Source organism: Cuculus canorus, chromosome 1, assembly GCF_017976375.1.
Source record: "Cuculus canorus isolate bCucCan1 chromosome 1, bCucCan1.pri, whole genome shotgun sequence".
NCBI classification, from domain to species: domain Eukaryota; kingdom Metazoa; phylum Chordata; class Aves; order Cuculiformes; family Cuculidae; genus Cuculus; species Cuculus canorus.
Window position 1 is genome coordinate 195844977 of NC_071401.1, and position 25461 is coordinate 195870437.

At 36.6% G+C, this 25461-nt stretch overlaps 1 protein-coding gene across 18 annotated transcripts in view; it reads right to left on the minus strand.

Moving 5' to 3' along the window:
* Positions 1-25461, minus strand: part of MAGI2 (membrane associated guanylate kinase, WW and PDZ domain containing 2) — a 735321-nt gene that overhangs the window by 297403 nt on the left and 412457 nt on the right. For 17 of the 18 annotated variants that reach the window (XM_054064111.1, XM_054064068.1, XM_054064155.1 and 14 more), the window contains one exon: positions 8044-8163. In XM_054064111.1, coding sequence (XP_053920086.1) covers positions 8044-8163 — 120 coding nt within the window. Of the gene's footprint in view, positions 1-8043; positions 8164-16102; positions 16236-25461 lie in introns of those variants that run through there. The other variant, XM_054064139.1, reaches the window with a different exon arrangement.

The following is a 25461-nucleotide window of genomic DNA, read 5'->3' on the forward strand; positions in this document are numbered from 1 at the left end:
AGCAGTAAGATGCTCCAGAAGACAGAGACAACTGCTATAACTGTTGGTTTTCTTTCAGGTAAACCTGTTAGAAGCTGTGGAGAAGCCAGTGATCTCTTGGATTTGTCTGGAAGTGCAGAGGATGAAGAAGCCATCACATCTTTGTATCAGGATGTTGTCTGTTTAAAGAGAGAATGGTCCAACTTTCTAATGTAACACACAAAACTACAGTCACATAAGCTTCTATTTCCTGGATACTTACGGGAGTGGGTTTGACCTGACTGACATATGCGTCCCAGGTGCAACTTTTTCATAGAATCACAGTCGTAGAATCATTTAGGTTGGAAAAGACCTTTAAGATCACCACGTCCAACTGTAAACCTAACACTGCTAAATCCACCACTAAACCTTGTCTCCAAGAACCACATCTACATGACTTTTAAATGCCTCCAGAGATGGTGACTCAACCACTTCCCTGGACAGCCTGTTTCAATGCTTGATAACCCTCTCAGTGCAGATTTTTTTCCTAATATCTATTCTAAAGTTGCCCTGGTACAAATTGAGGCCATTTCCTCTCATGCTATCATTTACTACTTCAGAAAAGAGATGACCACCCACCTCACTACATCCACCTTTAACCCGTTGTAGAGAATGATCATGCTACACCATGATTAACAACTGGATGCCATCTTTTCTTATGACTTGCATTCTTATAGTAGGCCAAGATTGACCATGTTTTCCATATTCCTGAAATTATAATATTTGCCTAATGATATGGCCGGCAGTCTCAGGCACCTGTAAGCTTTTCCCAGCCAGCAGCTTGGTTGCAGTGTCACCATTCTGCTATGGAGGATGGTGACCTACTGCAGGACCCACATACGGGAGGGAACCTTCTAACCATAAGATTTGCTGCAGACAAGCGAGAAGAGCCCAAGCTGCAGGAGTGAGAACACCACAGCAGCATTATGGACTACTACCTTCAACTGACAGCTCTGGGCAGCAGGAGGCAAGCAGCATCACTTGCAAAACAGTTAGTGCTTTGATGTCACCAGTGTTCCTGTATCTGGATGGTAGTTAAGACAAAGGCCTTATTTCCTAAGATAGAAACAACCAACCATATGCTAAGAATAACAATTATTAAAGTAATGAGCATTTATACCGCCTCTAATTCAGAATAGAGAGGAAGGATATATTCTGTTGCAGTAATCCTACATTTCAGGAAGTTTAAAAAGGCACTGTGGAAGCTATGAAGGTTTCTCCTTATAAGGAAATAGTATAATTTTAAACAGCACATGCTTTTCATACAAAAAGGAAATAATATTGAATCAGTTTTGACTCCTTCCTTATAACTTCCCTGAGAAAAGAACAAAATACTTATTTTTTTTTTTTAAATAAGTAAATGCAATGTTTTATGCCTTAAAATGCATTTAAAAATGTAGGCAGGATTCCTTATTTATGTTGAGATATCCACTGGCATTACATTTTTAGCTTCTGAGGATTTACATTTTTGAGGGCTATGCCTCCCACTCTGTTTTTTAAAGAAAAAAATCATTAGTTCTTTGCATTTCATATTTAGTGATGAGATTCATCTCCCTCATCTGTGAGTGATGTGGGAGTAGAGGAGGAAACAATAAAGCCAATAAAATCTTACTAATAATACAACAGGTAAAATAACTCAATCAGTTCATGAAGTCACCGTATTTAAGATTTCTTCTCCTATTTTTTGAACTGAACATTTACATATTCTCTGAATATGGTGGTGAGAAATGGATGACATTGATACGGGATCTAACAGTTCAAGAGGCACTTGCAACATGAATGTGATCTTTACTATAAAGTATCTCATACTATTAATATCTGCTGTTAAAAGACATCTCTTGAAGGACTGCTTCTATTTTTACCTATACATCTACCCTCACGATTCCTTTGTTTTCCTTTTGAAATTAGAGCATTTAACTACTGTGTTTAGGTATTAGGAGGGTAGTATTTTATTATCTATTTTGAGTAATTTCCCCTGTATCTGTCTGCTGTAGAGTACTCAGGGTGTTCTGCTCATAAGGGATTGTTGCATACAGTAAGTAGGTGGAATTTTGAATTCCTTACAATTCTTTATATGGAAGAATGGAATCAAAAATAGTGGAAACAAAGCCCACCTCTTTATACAATCATTGTAACCACAACACAGTAATTAAAAACTCCGTTGTTTATGTGGAACACTCCTTAACTCACATTTTAAAATTACAGATCTCAAAATGAAAAGTTACTTGAAGATGCATAACCTGAACAGAAGGGTTTGGATGGTTTATAAGGTTTCAGGCTAAATCTGGTTTGAGAGATGGAATGGAAGCCTATGTAAAACTCCCTCCATGTGAGTGGAATCAAGTGCACTTCCCGGTGTTGCTTATGTACCAGTGTGTAGGAAGTCACAGGCAAGATTTCAGCTTTAACCCACATTCACTTTCCAATGGGAGCTCATCATAATGGTGACACAATCAAAAACATGTAAGCTAACCCCTTAAAACTGTTCATAAAACAACTGCAAGTGTTTTCTGTCCTCAAATAAAGAAATAATACCGGACATGAAGGTTTTACCGATGGGATGTGTTCACACTTTTTTAAAAAAGTATTTATAATTACAGAGCTCTGGAATATTAAGAAAATTCCAGCTAACATTCAGCCTTCTGCCAAATAACACTCCATCAGTTAAAAAAAAAAAAAAAGAGTGGAATTCTGTTTCCATTTAAGCCAGCTGGAATTCTACCATGGACTTCAGCGGGGCCAAGGGAAGTCCATGATCACATTAAGTGTTTCAATAGCTTCAGTGAGCTTTGAATTTTAACAAGTGAATGAAATTGAGATAATATCAAATAATCAAACAAATGATAAAAGTGGATTTTTTACAAAATTAATGGCACAATAGCTAAATGGCTGCTTTTCATGGGATAAATTAAGGACTATTCTTATATAAACAGTAAATAAGATGTTTTTTATAAAAATAATTGTTACTGAGCTCTTCTGAAGCAAACAAATATTTGATAGAAAAAAAAGATAATTCTACTTAGTGCATTATTCATAGTTGTACTGGTTGAATTCACCTTTTCATAATTTTGCCACATCTTTAACTTTTATGAACAAGCTTTTCTGTGTCTGCATTTCTTAGCAAGTTCCATATTGCTAAAAATTCCTCTTGCTTTTGTGTATTTGTAATGCATTTATGTCCTTAAGGATTATCAACAAATTTATTTTTCTTACAGTATTTATACACTGAACAATTCTGCTACTGCATTTGTTACTTTTAAAAGGCAGTTCTCCCCATTGCATACATTACCTTCACATACTTAAATTGTTAATACTTCATAATAATGTCTTACCATAACCTTCAAGAATGTGCCTTAACATATCTGGGTTTGGGAAATAATACTGAAGCAGCTACATTTCTCTTTATGAGCACTGGCATTCTTAACCAATATACATTTCAAGTGCATTTTCAGTTTACTGATACACTGCACTGGCTAAGAAATCTTGCTGATCCAGTAAAGAGATGGGAAGAGCTTTTGAAGCCAGTGATCCATGAAGTCTCCATACAGGTTTTGACATAACAGCGAGATGACAGTATATTAAGCCAACTCTGCTATTGGAGAAGTCATAAAACACAGCATACATGTAGACACATGGTTTGTCTGTTCATCATAGCTTTGTTATCATGCATTTTATAGATTTGCACATATTGTGCCAACTTAAAGACCATCTACGAACTTCATTCCAGAAACTGGAAAAGAAATGTGGATTATTTGACTGGGGCATATCTTCTTGTGCTACATCAGTCTGCATAACAGAGGCAGGTGGCTTTCACTCTGCGCAGAAACATTCCCTCTTCTGGTACAGAACTATGATTATTTTACCTTACCCCAATATTTGTGTTGGAAACTAGTTTATCTCCAATATAGTTATCATTCTGGTGCAAATCAGAATTCCTTTAAGTACAGCAAATTGGAATTCTGCTAAAAAGAAACAAAGTGAAACTTTTAGTTTCTGAATGTGATATTATATGAAGACCTCCAGATAAATGAGTTTAGTGTGCATCAGGCAAACCCTCCTTGCCCCAAACAGCAATGCATTGGTGAAATTCACTGAAATTTTATTTAAATGAAAAACTCAGTGACAATCTCACTGAAGTTAATGTGACTTCAACTGTCAATCTGAGTGAGAGTAGAAGTGAGCCTTGTATTCTTTCTCTTGTTTGTGCATAGTGCCACCTAGATTGCTATGGAACTTTACCACACATACGCTGTGAAATGTGTAGCAACTCTTTATGTACTATTAGGTATATTTAAAATAATTCATACCAATACAGATGGTTTGAGCTTTCCAGCAGTTTTTTTGAAAAGGCATAAATAGAAAAGGTCAAAATAGTAATGGATTTGATTCTACTGAAACTAAATATTTTCATACTTGCAAAACTAGTAAAGAAAAGATTTGTAGAATTTTCATCATGAACATAATGTTGCTTTTCTAGAGCACTTTGGAATATTACAGTCATTTACCGTTGTCACAGAAGTGGTACAAAAAAAAAAAAAGGTGTATTCAAAGCCTAAGTATTAAGGAGGTCATAGAGTATCTAAAAAAAAACCCCAAAACCTGGGCTGCATCAAAAGAATCGTGGCCAGCAGCTCAAGGGAGGTGATCCTCCCCTGCTCCTCTACTCTTGTGAGACCCCACGTGGAGTACTGTGTCCAGTTCTGGAAACTCCAGCATAAGAAGGATATGAAACTGTTGGAACAGGTCCACAGGAGGGCCACAGGGATGATCGGAGGGCTGGAGCACCTCTGCTATGAGTTGGGTTTGTTCAGCCTGGAGAAGAGAAGGTTCTGAGGAGACCCTATCGTGGTCTTCCAGTACCTGAATGGAGCCTACAAGAAAGCTGGAGAGGGACATTTATATGTGCCTTTAGTGACAGGATGATGGGGAATGGCTTTACATTGGAATGGGGAGGATTTAGATTAGACATTAGGAAGAAATTCTTCATTATAAGGGTGGAGAGACACAGGAACAGGTTGCCCAGGGAAGTTGTGGATGCCCCTTCCCTGGAATTGTTCAAGGCCAGGTTGGATGAGGCCTCGAGCAGCCTGATCTAGTGGGATGTGTCCCTGTCCATGGCAGGGGGCGGCTGGAAATAGAAGATTTTAAGGTCCTTTCCAACTCAAACCATTCTATGATTCTATGATCTTATTTTTAATTCTGAAGCTTTTATAGCTTTTAAAAAAATCTATATTAAAACTAAAAATAATGAGTTTTCAGAAAAAAACCCACCCTATTTTATCTAGGAATATATACTGGTTTCACTTTTAGATTATATCCTGTCCAGGCTGGTACCACAACTATTATTTGCTTGCACCAGAACATGTTTCTGATTGTTTTCACTGCTTTTTTCATTACTATTAGAAAATATCTCATATTACTATGAGAAAATATCCGCCCTCCCAACAATGCTAAATATTGTAAAGAACAACGCAAAGACTCAGTGTCAGGTAAGCCTCCACTTGTCCTCTTTCTCCTCTGGTTTACCTGGATGTTTCTGATTCTCTTTGGGATTCATACAGTAGAAGGTAAATTGATCAAATCAACCTTTATAGTCAAGAAGTGGTGGAAAAAAACACACTCACATAGAGTCTGTCTTTTTAACTAAATGAGAAATCCCTTCTTTAAAACATTTTTCTGGGAGGCACATCAGTAGATAATGGCTGCAGTTAAAAAATCAGCTCAGACTGACTCAGATAAACTTTAGAAAACTAAGTAAATATAGAATGATTTTTTCAAGAGAAAAAAATAAATAATAAATGAATCTGCAAATCACTCTATTAACATTAAGAATCATTAAAAATAAGGCTGATTTGTTTCAGAGGCCTTATAACCAGTGTTGGTGTGGAGAGGAAATTCATCTCTCAGAACATGCAAGCTCACATAGATTGCTTGATACTTGGAAAGTTTCAGAAGGTATCTTCTCTTGGTTGGGGAATTTCTTTGCTCTGGTTGGTATAATTGTCACCAGTAAACTTAAATCACTGAAGACAATGTGCTCAGAAAAACTTGTGATGGAATGATTAGAAAAATCTTTCCCCAAGGAAGGTAGTATAGTCATGAGGAATTAATCAGGAAACGGGGATGTAACTTTGTACGGTCATGTCTAAAAGTATTTGTATAGGAACAGGAGAAACAGCATCTGTAAACTAGGTTTATTTTCTAATGTGTTATCTATTATTTGCCACAATACATAGATAATATATTATCTACTATTTGTCAGAATGATTAGCTGGTGGTTGGGAAACCTGGGGATCAAAGACAGTATTTATGCAGAAATTGGTCCCTTGAGTTTTTGTTTAGCATTTAGTTTCTGACTTTTTGGCTTCAGTGAACTTGTCATCTGTGATCAGCAAATGACATGACAGACATTGCATCGTCATGACTTTGGACCTCTCTTCATCTAGGTCCTCAGCTGGTTTAAGGAGTCATGCAGTCTTCCCCAACCAGTATTTCACCTTGCTGTCCACTCAGCTCTGGTAGCTGGTATTAAAAGGCACCTCTTGGTATCCCCCAAGGGACAGAAGAGCACTGCGAATTAATTTAACTTAGCAGTTCAACCTCTACAAACTTTCTACAAACTAATGAAATTACATGGTCAAGCAATGACAGACTTGCACTAGGCTTAAGCTCCTTTAATGTTAGTTTCAAACACTTAAGGTAACAAAAAGATACTACAAGAAAAGCTCATTAGTTAATGCATCTCCGATACACCTAAAACTGTGGTGTTGTACTTGTATTAATGTTTCGGTAACTTCAACCATTAAATGTCAGATTGTGGGAAAAAAAAGAAAAGGAAAAAAAGATGTATTTTCCTTTATTTGACCTTCTTTAATGGAAATCTTTGTTACAAGTTCTATATCGATAGAACTCTTTATGAAAATTTATTAACTTTCTGATGGGTACTTTGTACTGATTAGGTGAGAAAGGATTACCTTCTTTCCTGCTATTTATAACACAGCTAATGGCTTTCTTTGGGGCAAATAGCTTCTTATTTATCTTCAGATGTTTTCCTTGACAGGGACAAAGTCAGGACAAAAAGGTCTTCATTGCTTCTTTTGCTACAAGGTAAAAATATTGGGCTGTTTCTTGTAAATGGTTCAGCTCACTCAGGTACTCTCACATGTACGGGTTGTATTTTTCATACAAAGAATGTTTTCTATAATTTTGAAGTTTAAAGTAAAAAGATCTACCCATTACTCAGTTATCTTAAAAACTAGTGTATTTCTAAAAAGTGTCTGTTTTAAATTATTATAGTATTATACTGGTTATATTAAAATGCCCTGCCATGTAACTGCCCTTCCACTTATAGTAGTTTTTTTCAGGATATCTGTGTTTTGTAAAAGTTTTAAAATCAGATGAATCATCAATTCTCCCAAGAAGCACTGTTCTGCAATAAGCTGCTGGCTCTTTGCCCCATACACAGACGTTTTCTAACACAGTCATTAGGACAGTTCCTATCCCTCTGTCATATTATGAAATTATTTGATTTTCAATAACTTTACAAAGCTTGTAACACATGACATAGCAAATCCTTCCTATTTTACTTAAATGGTGAGGTTTCCACCTCTGATATAGATTGGCATTTGCAGGGTCACACATGCAAAAGGAAAATGTTGGCCTTACAATTGATTTCTGTTGTAGAGTTTGTTGGTCCTCTGTTTAAAAAAAACCCACTTGCTGAAATTTTTTTGAAACCTCCTCAAGTGTTTGGCACAAAGAACTAGTGTTACTTTCCTGGAAGTGCAACATATTATCCTGTTTCCCTTAACCAGTATAATATACTAAAATCACAGTGAATCCATCTACATTTAGCTTTTATGTATGAAAACATTTTCATAATTGCCATATGGCTCCTCACAAATTTCTGATAACAGCAGCAATGACACAGCTGCAATGGGATGTCCCAGTGCAATTCAGAAAATCAAATCAGAAAAAAAGCATAATGGAAACACGAGACAGATTTAGCAGTAAAAGCATGCTTACCTTCATATGTTCCACTTTCTAAAAGTGCACCACTTTTCTCCAATTCCATAAAATCTTCAACAGTGATGAAAATATAGTCCACACCAGGGACTTCTCCCTCCTTATGTGGCCTTGTGGTGCCTATTAATAAGATGAAAGACACACTGTCAAGCATATGACCTAAATGTAGAATGATTTTTTTGAAACTTTTGGAAAATTCAGAAAGTAAACATTCGAACAACACATTATATAGTGCATCCTCCACGTGAGGATGCCTTTCAAAACCATGTGGATATATTTGTTGATGCTGACAGAGGTATATCATATGCACATTTAAGATGTTCTTTGGACTCATATCATTTATTCTCACTAATGAAATGTACTATATTGCTATTCACTCGAAAGACTCTCAGTGACACCAGGCATCCAGAGGTAACAAATCTTTGATGTGTTTTTTTTTTTTTTCTGTGGCATCAAACAAAGTCTTGTCTACAATTTCTCTGCTTCAAACATTTATTTAGTACATTAAATAATAAATTTGTAAGTAAATCTGTAAGGGTCGTATTCACACTGCTTATTTCAATGCCATAAGTGGACTTGATAAATGCTTAGGCTTAAGGGACTGAAAGATTCAAATCACCTGCTAACCATGCTGTCAAACTGCAAAGGTGTTATTGCCTCTATTGCAATCTCTAGATGACAGAACTCCATAAACATTGACAGACAATATTTCATACACACTGAGAAGTGACTCAGCTTACCTAGCAGAAGTTGAGATGCTAGCAGGGAAGCATCTGAATTTGACCTCATTTCCTAATGGACTGGTTTATTGTGGTCAGACTGAAATCACTAAAGAAGTCTCAAACCTCCATTTCAAAATGGGAGCATTTTAGGTACTCCTCAGTCTCAGTATTTGAAACATCATAATCAATCAATTCATTATCAATACTGTAATGATTACATCACACTCACAGGGTTTGGTTTCAATACTGTTGATACTGGGAAGTGGCCAGAACCCAGGTCTTCCACTTACTGAACAAAAGTTTAACATTATGATATTGTGTAAAAGACATTTCTTCCTCATTTCTTAATCCACCATTTTTAACACTGTATCTTGACACATATTATGCAATAGTGATTCCGATATCTCTTTGGGTCAGCTAACATAAAATCTATTTAATCTACTTTTTGATGTCTATTACTCAATCATCTGCATTTAAAACTCCTGAATCATTCTGTGTGAGACTCATAAGATTAGGAAAATTAAGTGTAATTGTCTAAATTTCTACCATGTGTATAAATGATTACACATGATAGAGATATCAGTGGTGGAAGCAAAAGACCTATTTAGCTGCCTACCTGCTAAGAGCCCAATTCAGTTGGCCATACACAGGTCTTTGGGATGCTTCATCTATCCATGTGTAACTAGCAGACATGCAAAGGACAAAATATACCTTGCATTTTCCCAAATGCACAAAATAATCCTTTGCACTGCCCAAAATGCAGCTATTTTAACCTCATACTGAATCTCGGTCTACAGCTAGACCTAATGGAGACTTTTGTGCAATGAAGAGGACATCAGAAGCACAAGGTTATTCCAGTAACAGTGATGGGATGTCCATACTCTCAGTGATTCCTACTGGCCCTTGCTCAGCTTTGCTAAAGCACTTGATGGCCTTCAGAGTTGTTCAGATGTCTTGCTCTTAGTGAAGACATAGAGATATAATGGAACCTTAGGTTATCTGGATGGCTTGTCACAGACATTTTTAATATCTCCTCACAGGCAGCCTGAATGTCTATGGAAAGAGCAGAATGAGCCTGAGAAGCCAATAATTTAGTAGCTAAAATGTTTGATAAACCTATAAGACACTTTCTCTCATTCGTCCGATTCCAATTCCTTTTTCATCTCAACATTTAAAACTAAAACTCATCTTAATTGACTGTATATTTCTAGGAATTTCAAGGTTCATTACAATTATTACTTTTGTGTTTCAGGGATGATATGGTTAAAGCACTTAAACACTTGGATTGTCCATAAATATACTGAATTTACTCGCCATGGAATAACTGACCCCGGGTATGCAGCATCCTCCCCAAAGATCTCCAGCCCTTTGTGAGAACTATGCAGAAGCACAGGGATTCCGGCAAGCCCCCGAGCTCCTGGGAGTTCTCCTAACAGCAAAGTAATCAGATGTTTTTATCTATGTGCCCTCTCCTGAGGAATTTTTCCCACACAAGGTCTATTGACAGGAACTGTATCTTCCTCAAAATACACTTTGGCAAATCCAGGCAATGTTATTTCTAGATGTGGCACAGGGAGGAATCTGGTATATTAAATAAGTACCTCTACTTTATTGTTTCTCCAAAAGTTTTTATGTAGCCCAACTAGGATTACAAGAATTTTACCAATCAGATAAAAATACAAGTTTCATAAAATGTGGAATCCTGCATTGAAGTGGAAAGTTGGAAGAGATGACCTACTGAGCTCCTTCTCAATCTACATTTTTGATGATTCCATGATATTGTGTTAACACACTGTAATTTGTTTCAAACACATGGATATTCAGCAGTCATATTCAGCAGGGATGACTGTGAAGTCTCACAGAATGTCCAATAACAGACTCAGTTATCCCTGTTTTTGGTCATGGTCTCTAGTCAACTTGCCTAGAAAGTGTAATGGGCTAGATTTCAGATTCTGAATCCCTTTCTTAAGTTGGAAGATAGAGACCTGATCTTCCTGCCCTTATGTGACTTAGTCGTGTTCTTTCACATACGGTATCCATATGATCATGGAACCATAGAGTGGTTTGGGTTGGAAGGGACCTTAAAGATCATCTAGTTCCATTCACCCCTGCTGCAGGCAGGGATATCTCTCACTAGATCAGGCACCATCCACCTGCTCTTGAACACTTTCAGGGAGGGGGCATCCACAACTTCCCTGGGCAACCTGTTCCAGTGCCTCACTACTCTCATAGTGAAGAAATTCTTTCTAATTCTAATTTCTCCCCATTCCAACCTAAAGCCATTCCTCTTTGTCCTATCACTACAGGCACATCTAAAAAGTCCCTCCCCAGCTTTCTTGTAGGCTCCCTTCAGGTACTGGAAGGCTGTTATAACATCTAGTCAGAGCCTTCTCTTCTCCAGGCTGAACAACCCCAACTCTCTCAGCCCATTCTCATAGCAGAGGTTCTCCAGCCCTCTGATCATCTTCATAGCCCTCCTCTGGACCCATTCCAACAGTTCCATATCCTTTTTATACTGGGGATATCAGAACTGGACACAGTATTGAGAGCAGCCCTGCAGAGAAGAACTTGGGGGTGCTGGTTGATGAGAAGCTCAACATGAGCCGGCAATGTGCACTCACAGCCCAGAAGGCCAACTGCATCCTGGGCTGCATCAAAAGAAGTGTGGCCAGCAGGGTGAGGGAAGTGATTCTGCCCTCTATTCCTCTCTTGTGAGACCTTATCTAGAATACTGTGTCTAGTTCTGGAAACTTCAGCATAAGAAGGATATGAGGCTGTTGGAATTGGTCCAGAGGAGGGCTACAAAGATGATCGGAGGGCTGGAGCACCTTACCTACAAGGACTACTCACGCCCTTCAAAAAATGGAGAAAAGAGCAAACCGTGATTACTAGTTGCACGTGTTCAGGATGACTCTTAAGCCAGGCATGGCAGTTTCTCTCCCCAACAGAATTTTATTGGTCTTGATAAAATCTTCCTGAGTCCCATTTCTCTCCTGCATTTCTTCTTATACCCTCAGCCCAGAGGACTTGTGATCTTGCAAAAGGTTAAAGCAATTCTATGGCTAATGAAATAATCAATAGTTATTGCCTATTTTACTCCTTCACCCTGGAGGAACTGAGTTGCTGCTATTAATACTTCTGCCATCCTTTGTACACTCCTGTAAGTACCATAGGCTTTGCAATATGCAGGTTTACAGACTTGGTGGCAGTTACTGGAGAATCTTAAACAGCTATCAAGGTCTGAACATTTAGGTCTGTATATAGCAATCTTATACACTATAGGCATTTTTTTGCTTGCCTTTAAACTACTGTAGAGTTACTGTTCTTAAAAGATTTTATCTTTCACTAAATTTATATAGACAGATAAGCATTCCTAAAACCTATGGTGATTCAAAAACAAAAGATTAATTGCAGGCCTCACATTTTTACAGAAACACAACACCATTTGTTACACAGCATCAATACCTAATAGAAGATGCTGCTTATAATATTTAGCCTTTTATTAATATGAAATGAAAATAGGAACCCAGTTACCATTTTGTTACCATGGTAATGTATGAAAAAATAATCTATTAATTCCATAATAAAAGAACATGATACTTTTAGATCTTGCAGGAATCACAACCAGCAAGGGATATTTGCACTATGCATATTTATGACAAATGCATCATTGCGTTGAACAGAAAGCACAAAAGAAGTAGCTTGCAAGTAACCATGACCAGTCCATATAAGCAAGTTCTGTCACACAATGTACCTGAGAAATTACAGGAGCTGATCTACCAAATCTGGACTGATACAGACTTTCAATTTCTGAGAGCTGCTTGCATAATTCATTAATTTCTTCTCAAAAATAATATTAAGATCCTTCAGTAAGCAAATATTCTTTCTGGACTTATAACTTCAAGATGGATAGTTGGTACAACTGAGAGATATTTAAGCTATGTGACAGATCTTTTCTTTTTTTTTTTAAAAAAAAAAAGGAACCTTTGCCTTTGCAGCTTGTTTCTTCTGTTGTACACAAGAAACATGGTGATTCACCATAAGCCAGTCCAGGCTTTCCCTGCTCAATGCCAGTTTATCTGATGGTGTTATGTTTCTGGAGAGGATTAGGTGCTGTTTACATAAATAACCTTTGAAAGAACATTTTTCTTTTAACTGAGTATAAGGCAACTGAGGGTAGAAATTTATACACCTAAGGTATCTTTACAATGAATAAGAAAAGGAGTGTGTTAATTTAATAGCAATAAACTATTTTTTAGAATATTACTTATATGAACATTTAACATTGAAGTTTTATGTTGACCACTACTGTCGACTGGAAAAATGGTCAGTTCATGTAGTGTTCAGTCTGGATTCCCATTATTAGTAAAAAAAATAGAATTATTAACTCTAGAAGAACTCCAGAGAAAGCTCCACACCATTTTGTACAGGTAGGAGAGCTTTCAAGTATATCATTATAACATATTAGTGCTTATTTGGGAACAAGGTGCTCGGTTTGACTTTGAAAACATTTCTACTTCTTAGAAGCACTGCGTCTTTACAGACGGACCAGCTCTGCTACTTTCAAGCGCAGGGAAGTTGCTCTCTAAGTACTTCTTTTATTGCTCACTCCGTGTAGTTACACATGACAGGAAAGAGGCAAATTTATTTATCTGTCAGCATAGGAAGATGAATGTTGGTTAAAAATCCCAGAACTATGACAGGGAAGACTCAGAAAGGTGTTTTGTGCTCAGTACCATAGACACATTTTCAAGAATGCTTCATCCTTTCACAGTAAATAATCTGTATTTTACAGTCTTTGGCAGCATTACAAGGATAATATCGCACAAGCAGCGTTCCTGTATAGCCTCTGGGACAGTTAGGAGAGTAGAAGTAAAGGCCTTAGACACTGCGTGGTCAAATACCTACTCTCAGACTTTGTGCACAGGTTTCAATGATCTGACCTTATAGACATAAGTATTTATATTATTACATTTTTTAATTGCAAGTTAAGGGCAAACATTGCACATCTCCTTACTATCCAAACACCTTCACAGTGATTTAGCTGATTTGAGTTAGGATTCACAAATTGGTTCCTATTGCATGAGATAAACACAAAAGCAAAGGTGTGTCTTTGCCACAAGGATTTACAGTGTAAATGAAAGGCACAAAAATAACCTAGCCCTTTTTTTTGTGTAATTATCTACTCTTAATTTTCCAAATGTATGGAAGCAAATAGGACCTTATTATAACTATTTGTTCCAAATAAAACAAAACATAAAGAGAACAAAATTCTTAATCTATAAAGCCCTTTTATTAGACATTCTATGCAAAATTTGTTCTGTAATTCTGCTCTGTACAACAGGTTGTTGTGGTAAGCAGTACTCCAGGCTGTCATACATTACAGTAGCTGGAGGGATCCCTCCTGCAGAAACAGACTGCTAATCTTTAATAAACTTCAGCTGAGCTCTTGATATGACCTTCTATACACTTCGCTTTAGAAAAAATCAACAACGTCTAATTAGCTCTTTTGTTTGTTTGCCAAACTACTTCGGGACACTATTAATGTGAGGAACTGGAATGTATGGGAAATTATACATATCTTGTCAAATTACTAACTGCATTAAACAGAGAAACACCATATTTGTCTTGATCTACTGAATTCCCAGCTAAAGAGAATAATACACATAATTTTCAGGTGAAGAGATTTTAGATGTACTACAAAGCAGGAAGCTTCAAGTGTTTATGGTACTTCTCATAGAAACAACATAAAACTTAACCCCTTTTTGCCCAGGGTCATGAAGAGGAAAAGCTTTTTTACCTATTTCTAGGTGTGCAATGCCAGCAATTCCTTTGATGCATCCCTATAAAAATAATTGCAGAAGCAAAAGATGAATTCCAGATTTCCAAAAATATTTTTCAGGAGTAATAGTTCCAAACTACATTAATAAGCAGATTGTTGGCACATGTTATCCTGAAGACGATCTCCAGGTTAATCAATTCAAACAGCACTAGTCAATGTGCTAAATGTTCTACAGGAAGGGTAAGCCAGGCATTTATCAGTTTCTATGTTGTGAGACAGGAACATTATTTGCAATGTTACCTGCACACAGAGAAAAATCAGACACTATTTGGAAGAAATACTGTGGTTTTACTTTCTCCAGGATTTTTCATAGTGTACCTTGAAAGATTCTGCAATGTTGCAATGATAACTTTTAAACTGAAAAAATATTAACTTCACATTCACTTCACATATTTTACTCAAAGTTAGGGAGCCAGCCACCCTGTATAACGTCTATTTAATATTATCTTTTAAAAAGATTGGCAAAGTTGTTAGCTGTAGCTACTAAATCTTGGAAAATATTTATAAGTGGATTTTCTACATATACAGTCTTACTTTGAGAGGCATTAAAAGAGGGACTGTGGAATAAGCTACCATAGAAATAATCCACTGATGTATTCCTAAGTTAAACTCACTTCAGTTGTTTTGGAATTCAATGTTGATAATACAGATCAGTCAATTAATGAATCAATAGTGTGAAACAATAACAGGATTTTGGAGGTTATTTACTGACTAGGGTAAATGACATACAGGAAAATAAGGGGAGCTTACGCTTAAAATAGGGCACCTAGTTGATATATACAAATGGCCCCCTCCCCTCCTTAAAACAGGGCAATCCTCAGACATAAGCCTAAAATTTTTCCACTGAAGTCTTCACAGATATGTTCTTCTACACCTCTGAGCAATATCAATCCAACAAGGCAAAGCAACAAGAATCAATCCAGACCACATCTCTTCTGAATCAAAAAGTACTTGGAAAATTGCAACGTATGTTGTCTGAATGGTAGAAGAGAGTTACATGTTACAGAAAGAGTCATTGGGTACTGGAACAGGCTGCCCAGGGAGGTGGTCGAGTCACCTTCCCTGGAGGTGTTTAAGGAACGGGTTAATGAAGTGCTTAGGGACATGGTTTAAGGGAGCGTTAGGAATGGTTGGACTCGATGATCCAGTGGGTCCTTTCCAACCTGGTGATTCTATGATTCTATGTTACTCGGTTTTTCTTCTATCTTCCAGTCCACAGTTTGTTTTGATGGTTTTATTCCTTGGATTTCACCCCAGAAGTTGATATATACAGCCAGATGTCTGCATCATTCACCAGACACCTGGACTAGACCTTGGTTTGGTGACAAAACGCTCACATGCAATAGCAGATACAGTCTCATTAATTTTTGATGAAGAGAGTTCAAAGAAATGAATGAGTGGCTGTGCAATATTATGCACAACATCACCAGCAGATTCACAGCAGAAATCCCTGCTGGCCAACTGCTATCCAGACAGTAGTAGAGTAAAGGCTGACCTGAGACACAGGGAATTGTATTCCCTCATCAGTGCTAGACAGGATTTCTTACTGCGAGACGCCACCACACGCTGCAGGACGGCTTTGAGCAGAAGGAGAAGTCATGCTGAGAGACTGCTTCCCACGGCAGTGCTGCTCTGTCCACGTAGAAGCACATGTCCCATGTGAAAGTTACAGGCAACTGAATGCTGTACCTCTCAGGCACACTGGCAGAGCAAGTGCATGTTTTCATGTCTGCCTCTAAAGGAAGAGAAAGCATCTTTTGTCTTACTTTCCACTTCAAAAAGCTTATATATCCTACAAACAGTAAGGTATATGCAATAACGATATAAGAGTACTCAGTAAAAATTTTTCTGTTGCTCTTCTTCATCCACTATTTCTCAAAGGGAATAAAGTTTTGATTGGAATAGGAAATTATGCAGCAAATTCCAAGGAAACACAATGTTTTATTTTTCTGTTCTAAAAAGTCCAGTTGAAAACAGTGGGAGAGAAAAATGTATTCTCCCTCTTTCAGACAAATGAATGTATCACAGAGCACTTCTACTATGTTATTCAAAAAAGAAATGTATTATTTTGAAACTATCTTAGTTTTTATATGAAATTATTTTCCCTAATAACAAGACTCCCCATTAAAAGAACCACTATTTGAAACAGATTTCTTCTCCTCTGTTTTTAGGAAAAAAAATATTTGCAGCTTAACTCATATTAATAAAAAAGTAATTCCTCAGTAACAAATTGAATAAATTATTTATATAAGAGTTATTACTTTACAGGATACTCACAAACTTAAAAGTGCCTGCCTGCTGCAGATTTAGATATTGTGACTATCTTCAGGTTTTAAAAAGAAATGTAAAAAAAAAACTTGTTCATTCTTCTGAAGATAGAAAAATATAAGCTAGATTTAACTTCAAAGGAGTGAAATACAGTGGAGGTGAGGAAATAAATGTCACGTAATTCTCAATGCTAGAAAGCCCACTGCTATTCTTATCTCCTACAGGAATTATTTCTGAGGTGTAGCTACGGAACTGGTGAAGGTCATTTCCTGAAGACGGCACGCTCCAACTGATGGACAATTTCCTTATTCCAGAGGAACATAAGTGTTATGTGGAAGGTTATGTCCTAATAAAGAAAGGCTTAGAGCAACTTGAAAGATTTCAGTACCAGGGGTGACCTTGATATTCTTCTTGCCTTCAGTAGTGCTGAAAGAGAAGTTGTTGATGAGTGGCAAGTGTTACTCTATATGGCTAATTAAAATTGCTGCTTTTCAGGTACAGTGAGGCTTCATTTCTGATATGATGAGTTGCAATAATCCACCTTGCAACACTCAATTCAGTAGTCACTAGAGATCAGTTAATTCCACTTTTAGCTCCAAATGGATACTGACTACTGATGATAACAGAACAAATTAGAAGTACCTATATCAAATGGAAAGATATCTAATTATACTACTTTTATTTTTATGGATGTAATTAATTACTGTTCAAGAGCTCTAATAATTAGTATCAAAACACTGAATTCCCTGAGGAGGGTGGGTCAATAATTCTAGCTGTATAGCTACACACAGTATTGCTGTTGCCTTTTCACACTAATCATCTCTCTGATACAAATCCTAATGTGAAGCTTTTGTTCCGGCATCAGATCCCATTGAATACACTGGTCCCTTCATTCCAATACATAGAATGGGCACTGCATCTGTGATGCAGCAATAGCATCTGTGATGAATTTATAACTTTTTAATTTACTGAAAGTGGTGTACGTAACACACATAGATTGCCTGATAAACAGTTCACTCTCTTAACTCAAGTATGTGTTGTGCTGAATTATGGCTCATGTTCAGACACTACAGTTCTAGACATCTTCATGCCAGCCTAGCTTCTGCTAGGTCTTCTGGTCAGTGTCTCTACCTGAACAGTTCCTCATGAAGATAAAAAATCTTCATGAAACAAATACAGCATAATCTTTGTATTTTTACTATGTGTTCTTATTCCCATTATTCCCAGTAATTCTACAAGAATTAAATTACTGGTTTGGGGGTATTATCCTTTTAGTTTCATCCCTTTTCTTGTGACCTCTTCAGACAGTTGACAGCTACTCAGTTTCTCTGGGTAAGGGAATAGCGAAGAGTTATAATAACTAGCTGTATGTGTTTAGATTCACCTTTAGTGGAACACAGTTTCTGACAACAATTACAGATAGTCCTCCATGCCTTAGCTAAGAAAACCAGATATTCTTATTCCCACTCATGAGAGAACTGAAATTGAGGTGATATGATGGAATTATGGTGTTATTGTCTAACACAGTGTCATGGACTTTTAGAAGATATTGCTATCTACAGCTTGGAAAAAAAATTAACATATACATGTCTGCATAATCCTACTCTATACAACTGATTCAAACAATGCTAAGATGAAACACCCTAATTTTCCTCCTTGAATTGTCTGGAGGAGAAAATTGGTATAATTTTCACTAGTAATGTTTCAAAGTGCACATAGATTCCATATATTAGAGTAAAAATCCACATTTAGAAGCACCAATAGGCTAGGAGAGAATATGAAGAAATGCCTATTCCTACATCCTTGTAAACTGGTTCCATAGCTTCCGCTTAAGCTTGTTTGCTTATTTCATTATGTGTACTTTCATTGAAATGTTGACGGTAATATTAGGAAAATTTTTGTTACTTGCACTTGAATTTTTCTAGTCACTCTCCCAGTTGTCTTAGACAAGGTCCCTCGACCTTGTAAGAGAGGATGGGGGACACAGAAAAAAAAAAAAAAAGGAAGTTCCATTTTAGCAGATTTGTTTTTTGTTGTACTTTTCTTTACTAATGCAAAAATATTCTGCTGCTCCATCCTAACTTTAAGCTCTTCAAAAGAATTGCTAATATCCACTGATGGTTTCACAAGCACGCTGATAGAATTCAATGCAGGCCTGTGCTGTATGACCAAACCTCCAAGGTTTCCTCAGAATTGGAAGGGTAGAGGGTGATTTCAGTCAGACTGACACTTCTAGCTTCTCCATTGATAACAATAAGGAGCAGGCTACTGATCCTACATGTCTTTTTATTAGCCTCCAGTATATGCTTAAAGTTGGGTGAGATGAACCTAAACTAAGCTATTTTTGCACTGGGCCCCAGCTTAGGAGATTCCACTAGATAGATCCAGACAAGGCACTTCAGGTCCATGGTCTTTTCTCCTAACAGATAATCAATAAGCCCACGGAAGCCTTCTTAAATTATCCAAACATAACTTTTCTGCAAAGAACTTATCTGAAACGTGCCCCCAGCTACTAGAAGGGGACAGTTCATACTTTTGAGTAATTTAGCTGTGGATGAGTTGGGTTCAGATACATCATCATGGAAACTAGTCCATTGGCTTAGGAATGACAACTTCAATCAACAGTGCTTGTTTCAAATGATCTCTGCAGTGGCAAAAAGTGAGAAAGCTTCCTTATTCTCGACTGAAAAATACTACTGGCAAAACTGACGAATTCCAGTCAGTTCCCAACCCAAAAAGTAGAATTTGTTATCAATACACTCAGAGGATAACAGCTCACTTGAAGTCTTGCCTATGAACAGAATGTGAATCTGAATCAAAGCATATAAATAGGATACCAACAATAAGCCAGAAGAATATAAATTAGCTTCTAAAATCTGTAAGTAAATTTTAACCAGGGTAAGAATTGAAATAATAACACAAAATGTCCTTAAGAGTCACAGACTTTTGAATTTACCCACAGGAAGGGATGCACACTGCTTGTTTGGCCTTGGATAGAACACAGCACATTTTCTCTTATATTCATTGCTTCAGTCAAGGACTGTACGTTGATATATGGTTAATATCACAGGTTGGCTGCTAAATCAACAATGAACATCTGAGAAGTGTTAAAGACCAAGAGCACATAAGCTGCATCTGACCATGTAAATGATCTCATTCCTTTAGCAGAAAAGCAAAAATTCATTTTAAACCACTTCTGAAGACTAAATTAATCAGATTAATTGCATTTCAAACTGCTCTACAAATGTGGTTATACAAAACTGAGAGGCGATTTCAACAGCTGAGCCCTCCTATCTCTCTCCTGTTGCTTTTTTTTAATCCGTCAAACTGTAGTTTTGCATCTAGATGACACAGGAGGCATTGGAGAAAATGCTTTGCAATTGGTAATCTGATAACTGATAATTTGGAACTGGCTTCCCTAAACTCATCAAGTGAACAATAATTGTCCTTTCCTTTCTACTCCTGCAATAAACAGCAAAACTGCAGTTCACTGAAATGAGAGTATGATTGGGCCTAAACATTAATAAATAAGAACTGCGTGAAAAGCATCAATATAGAGTGCTGTATCAACCAAATTGAGAGCTCTCTGTGTCATGAAGTCACACATGCGTGCCATTTACATAACAACTGAGTATTTCCTTCCTTCAGTGAAACTGAAGCAGAAACCTCATTTAAGGGTTATGATAGTAAGACAGCATACCCTAAAGATATATCTCCATCAAAACCCAAGGAATGCTAGCCCAGTACTTAGAAATAATTTAAAAGGTTTTATTTTGGCTGAATTTTTATTTAGTGGAAATAGAATTTTACTTCACTGAAATCAGAAAAATGAAATATGTCATATCACTTCTAAAACCAAAGATCGTTAATGTCTGGATGTACTGCGTGAATGTAGTTGAAGCAGTTGCACTCACAAAAAATAATGATGAAAATCCAGCAGAACAAAAAATAAAAATGAAATTAATTGTTTTTATCTTGAAGAATGCATGGAGGAAAGTTGTCTCCTCCGAGATAAACTTCAGCACCACGATACTCTCTAGGAAATGAGTGTGTCCCTGCAATTACACTGCAGGATTGCCTCGCTACCACTGGTATTGTGATGGAAAAGAGGTAGCCAGGCAGTTTATTTTGGCTCAGGCTCTTTCCTTCCTTGTGTTTTTGTGGCACACAACATTTGTCACTAAGCTGTTTGAACACGAATACTGCTGTGCTCCCTCAGTACTAATCAGGATGTACTGCTGTATGCAGACTTGCCAAACCTCAGCTAATACTGCTGTTCTCATTATTTCTTCAGGGGAGAACCGCAAGGAGTTCTGGAAGAAGGAGGCACTGCTGCAGTCTTTACTGGAACAACAACACATCAACAATACGAGCATCAACTCTTGCAACAGCATGCTCAGCAGAAGGTGGGAGTCATCTATGCCTTGGGAAGTGACTTATTAGTTACCAACAAGTTTCAGGTTTGCCAACTGCTGTAGAACCAGCTCACACGGAGTGACCATCACATCATGTAGCTTCTCTGCCGGGTTACTAGATTGAGTTTAAACTTTAATTCCCACTTTGTAATACTATTTTACCACAGACAGGAACGGAACTCAAGAAATGCTCCAGGCAAAACTATCAACCATTGACAATATAGGTGTACCACTAGTAAAGTGTCTTTGTCAGTAGTTTGACAAAAATAGAGTACCTTCAATGTCTAACTAGACCTCATATCAAGGTGTTACATTACCTTGTAATCTGCATACTTTAACAGTAAGTCCATTGATTTTATCGTGTTCCTTGCTTTTAAGAAGTTTGCTTGTTTTAATTATTGTTTGTCTAAAAGAATGTACTTCAAAAAATTTAATTTGAATTCCAGTATAAAAAGTTCCCTAAATAAAGAAACATTAAATCTAATTACACTTTTTTAGGCTTTGAAGACCTAGTCAAGAACGCTAGCTGCTGAATCAGCTGACCTTGAGGAAGAGAAATGACTAGAAACAAGGTCTTTTTCTGTTTTCGCTAGAGTAAACAGTTTCCTGAATGTAGAATAAAACAATGGCAGCAACAACAAAGCTTTGCGTGGGCTGAACTCCACAAAAGAGAGCATGAGAAAGCAGAGCTTTCAATACCTTAGATTTGTTTAAGGCATGCGGCTGTCAAGGGGAGCAAGCATATTTTTATTAAAGTAGTAGATGCATGTGTGTATCTAAATTATACCACTTGGCTGGATTATATTTAATAAAGTTAATAATTACAAATGAAGTAATGCTATAATTACTGCATAAACCCACCTCTAACATATCCAGTAAATCTAATTTTTGCAATATATATTGCTTGTGCATCATTTTGTATAAGGAACGTTGAATTTTAATGACATGTTAGGAAGATCTAAGGATATAAGAATTATGAGTTCAAATTAGCCTATTTATTATTTAACTCACAGTTGTTCTTTTAGTGAAATTATTTTTATCTGAGTAGAGGAAACTAATTCACCACTGATATGTTTCATGATTCACAGAATCTTCATAGAAAATGTAACTAAAGATGATGATACATGTCCAGAAATCTTACATTTAAGTTCATCTAATGTAATGTTTCAACTTTGTTATTATTCAAAATATATATATTCAATAAAGCATATTTCATAACATGTACCACCAGAAAGTAAAAGATTGTTTCCAAGTTTTACTAGTCAACAACATTTTGAATAAGTCATCTTATAATCTTCTGAAGATTTCGGAAATGACCTGTTCATCACTAGAGGGAGTATGTTATATTCCTATCTGAAATGATCTCTTAACAATATAAACTCTGTATCCCTTCCACATTTTTTCTATGATTTATCTAGATTTTTAAATAAATATACATCCATCTTTTATGTCCTCAAAGGAGCCCCAAACTGTCACTACGTAAGAAACTAAAGGCACAATATATCCTGTTATTTTTGATCTACTACAAGTTAAAAATGACCAAGTTAAATGGGCTCAGCTGATGCAAACCTCCCACAGGAATCAGTTCCACAGTTCCTGATATACTGGAGTGTGGCTGTGGGGCTTTTATTAAGAAATATCTAATGGATACAGTTATAAAAAACTGCAAATATATAATCATATCTGCAAATAGCATAAATTAAAGCAATTTTATTGATTTACACAAGCCAAGAAGTTGACTCGTTCCTTTAAAAATTTCAACGTAATTGAAATCAAGCTCATAAATCACACAATACAATTTCCTGATACTTTAATACTAATTTCTGTCTAAAATCATACAATTAATAACTCTTATCGCTGCCTTACCTATCTTATAATCTAATAAAATCAAGGTATTCACTGTAGGTGAATCAGTTCACTAATATCACAAAACACCACTACATCTCCTGTTAAACCTTTATGGATTCCTGGGTGGAGTTTTTGTGAGGAGTTGTCTTTCTTTTTTAAAAAAAATCTGAGAACGATATGAGATCCATAAATGTGCCCAATATCTAAAATGTAGACAAGCCCAAGTGTTTGGCAGAAGCAGAAGACTTCACAGAGAAAATGTTAGGAAGAAACAGCAATTAGTATTACAAAAGGAATTGGTTTTGTATGGTAGCCATCTCAACAAGAAATCCATTTTGCTGACTGAAACAAACCACGTTTCTCCCAAAAGAGAAAAAGTTAAAAGAACATATCCTAAGGTAAAAAATAATCTGTCATCAGCCCATGCAGGACTACCCTTGAAGAAAGTGGCCTTGTTTTATAGCAGTACAGATATATTTTCATTCTTTGGTTCTCTGACTTTGGATGTTGCTGACTATGTAGATGTGTTAATTTTTGATGACAGTCTCACTTGAGTTTATACTGTTAGACATTTTAATAGTAATTATAACTGTCCTTCTAACAAAGAAAAACAACCATGCCATAAATGTTGTCTTATTATTTCTCTTTCTTGAAAAATTTGAAAGTCAAAACGTTACAAAGGCTGAAATATACAAAAATCTTCATACATTCACTAACTCTCTTCATAATGGCAATGGCAACACAGGTACAGGAAAAACTGATGAAGAGTTATACTCTAGAAAGAAATGTATTAGCCATGAGAAAACAGAAGGAAATATACAAGAATCATGTACACGTTGTTTATCCAAATGATCCTAGAGTCTTTAAAGATTGTTGCTATTATAGGAACGAATTTAAGCACACATAAGTAAATAAACTCATAATATGTTGACTCTGCTACATAAGTAGTGAACAAATAGATAACAGGAAGATAGGAGTCAGAATGGTTAAGATCAGTAGGAATGAAATCATTTGAAGATCCTGGGCATGTAAGTTCTAGGGTCTCACAATGAATTAATATTTCAAATATAACTTTATGGAAAAGTGACTGATGTCTCCCATTATAAAATATTTTTTAAAGCAAACTTTTAGTTTAATGAATAATTACGTGCCTCATAAAATGTCTAGTACCATGATCTATCTAGTAGCTAGAAGTTGAGCATTCGTGCACTGAGACTACAAAAAGGCATACATTTCTGATATAGAGGCTAATTAAATATTTGCACTATTATCATGTGGTAGATTCTCTGACCCTTTAAGTATTTTTTCATAGGGACTGGTCTTAATTGTTAAAAATGGTTGAAGAAACCTATCCTTTATGTAATACAGGAGATCATACAAGGTGAACATAGTGATCCCCTCTAGCTGTTGAACTTCTGACTCTATGAATTCAGCATTTAGTTAGTGATTTATTTAGCTAGAGAAGTATTAGCATGCTCATTTTTGGGTTTTGTACCCCTACTCTTCCTCAAATTGTCTCTCAGCAAAGACAGGTAAATGGATGAGACTGGCACAGAAGCAGCAGCTTCCAATCATATGAATAGCTCACATCTATACATCCAGTGATAAATTATAATCTATGGAAGATGTATGACATTTACCTTGCACTTGAGGAATTTTAAGTCCCAAAGATTAAAACTTTCTCAGTGCTGCTCAAGAATATTTTATGCAGTCTGACTGCTGACAGTCTCTGGTCAGTTTTTCTGGAACTGCCAGTACAGTGACTATAACACAGATGTCCAAGAATGACAGGGGAACTGATTTACTCAGCCTAAACTTTCCTCTGATCGTGCCAAATATAGAGAAATTAACAGTAGCAAATGCTATCAATAAAGAAATCAACAGGGTGAAAAAATGACATTAGGAGTAATCAAACACTGGCATAGGTTGCTCAGAGAGACTGCATAATCTTGTAGATGTTCAAAGTCCACTTGACAAAGTTTTGAGCAGCATGGTTTACCATCCAAGATGGATACAACTTTGAAGTTGGTCCCTCTGTGATTGGAGTGTTGGACCAAATGATCTCCAGAGGTTCTTTCCAGGAGACTAATGAGTTGATGATCGTGTCATAAGGAAGTTTCTCAATGCAAGAAATAGCTGCTGTTAATCCAACTACAAATGCCCAGCAAGGCACTGCCTTTCTATAAGTACAGTTTAAACATACCAGCAGCACGAGGCTTTGCTTGAGATTTCTTTCATGGATTTGAATCAAGAATCAAAACTTGCCTTTAGTAGGAACCATTCTTATTCCCTTGAAAGTGTCTAACAACTCTCAAAGCATGTT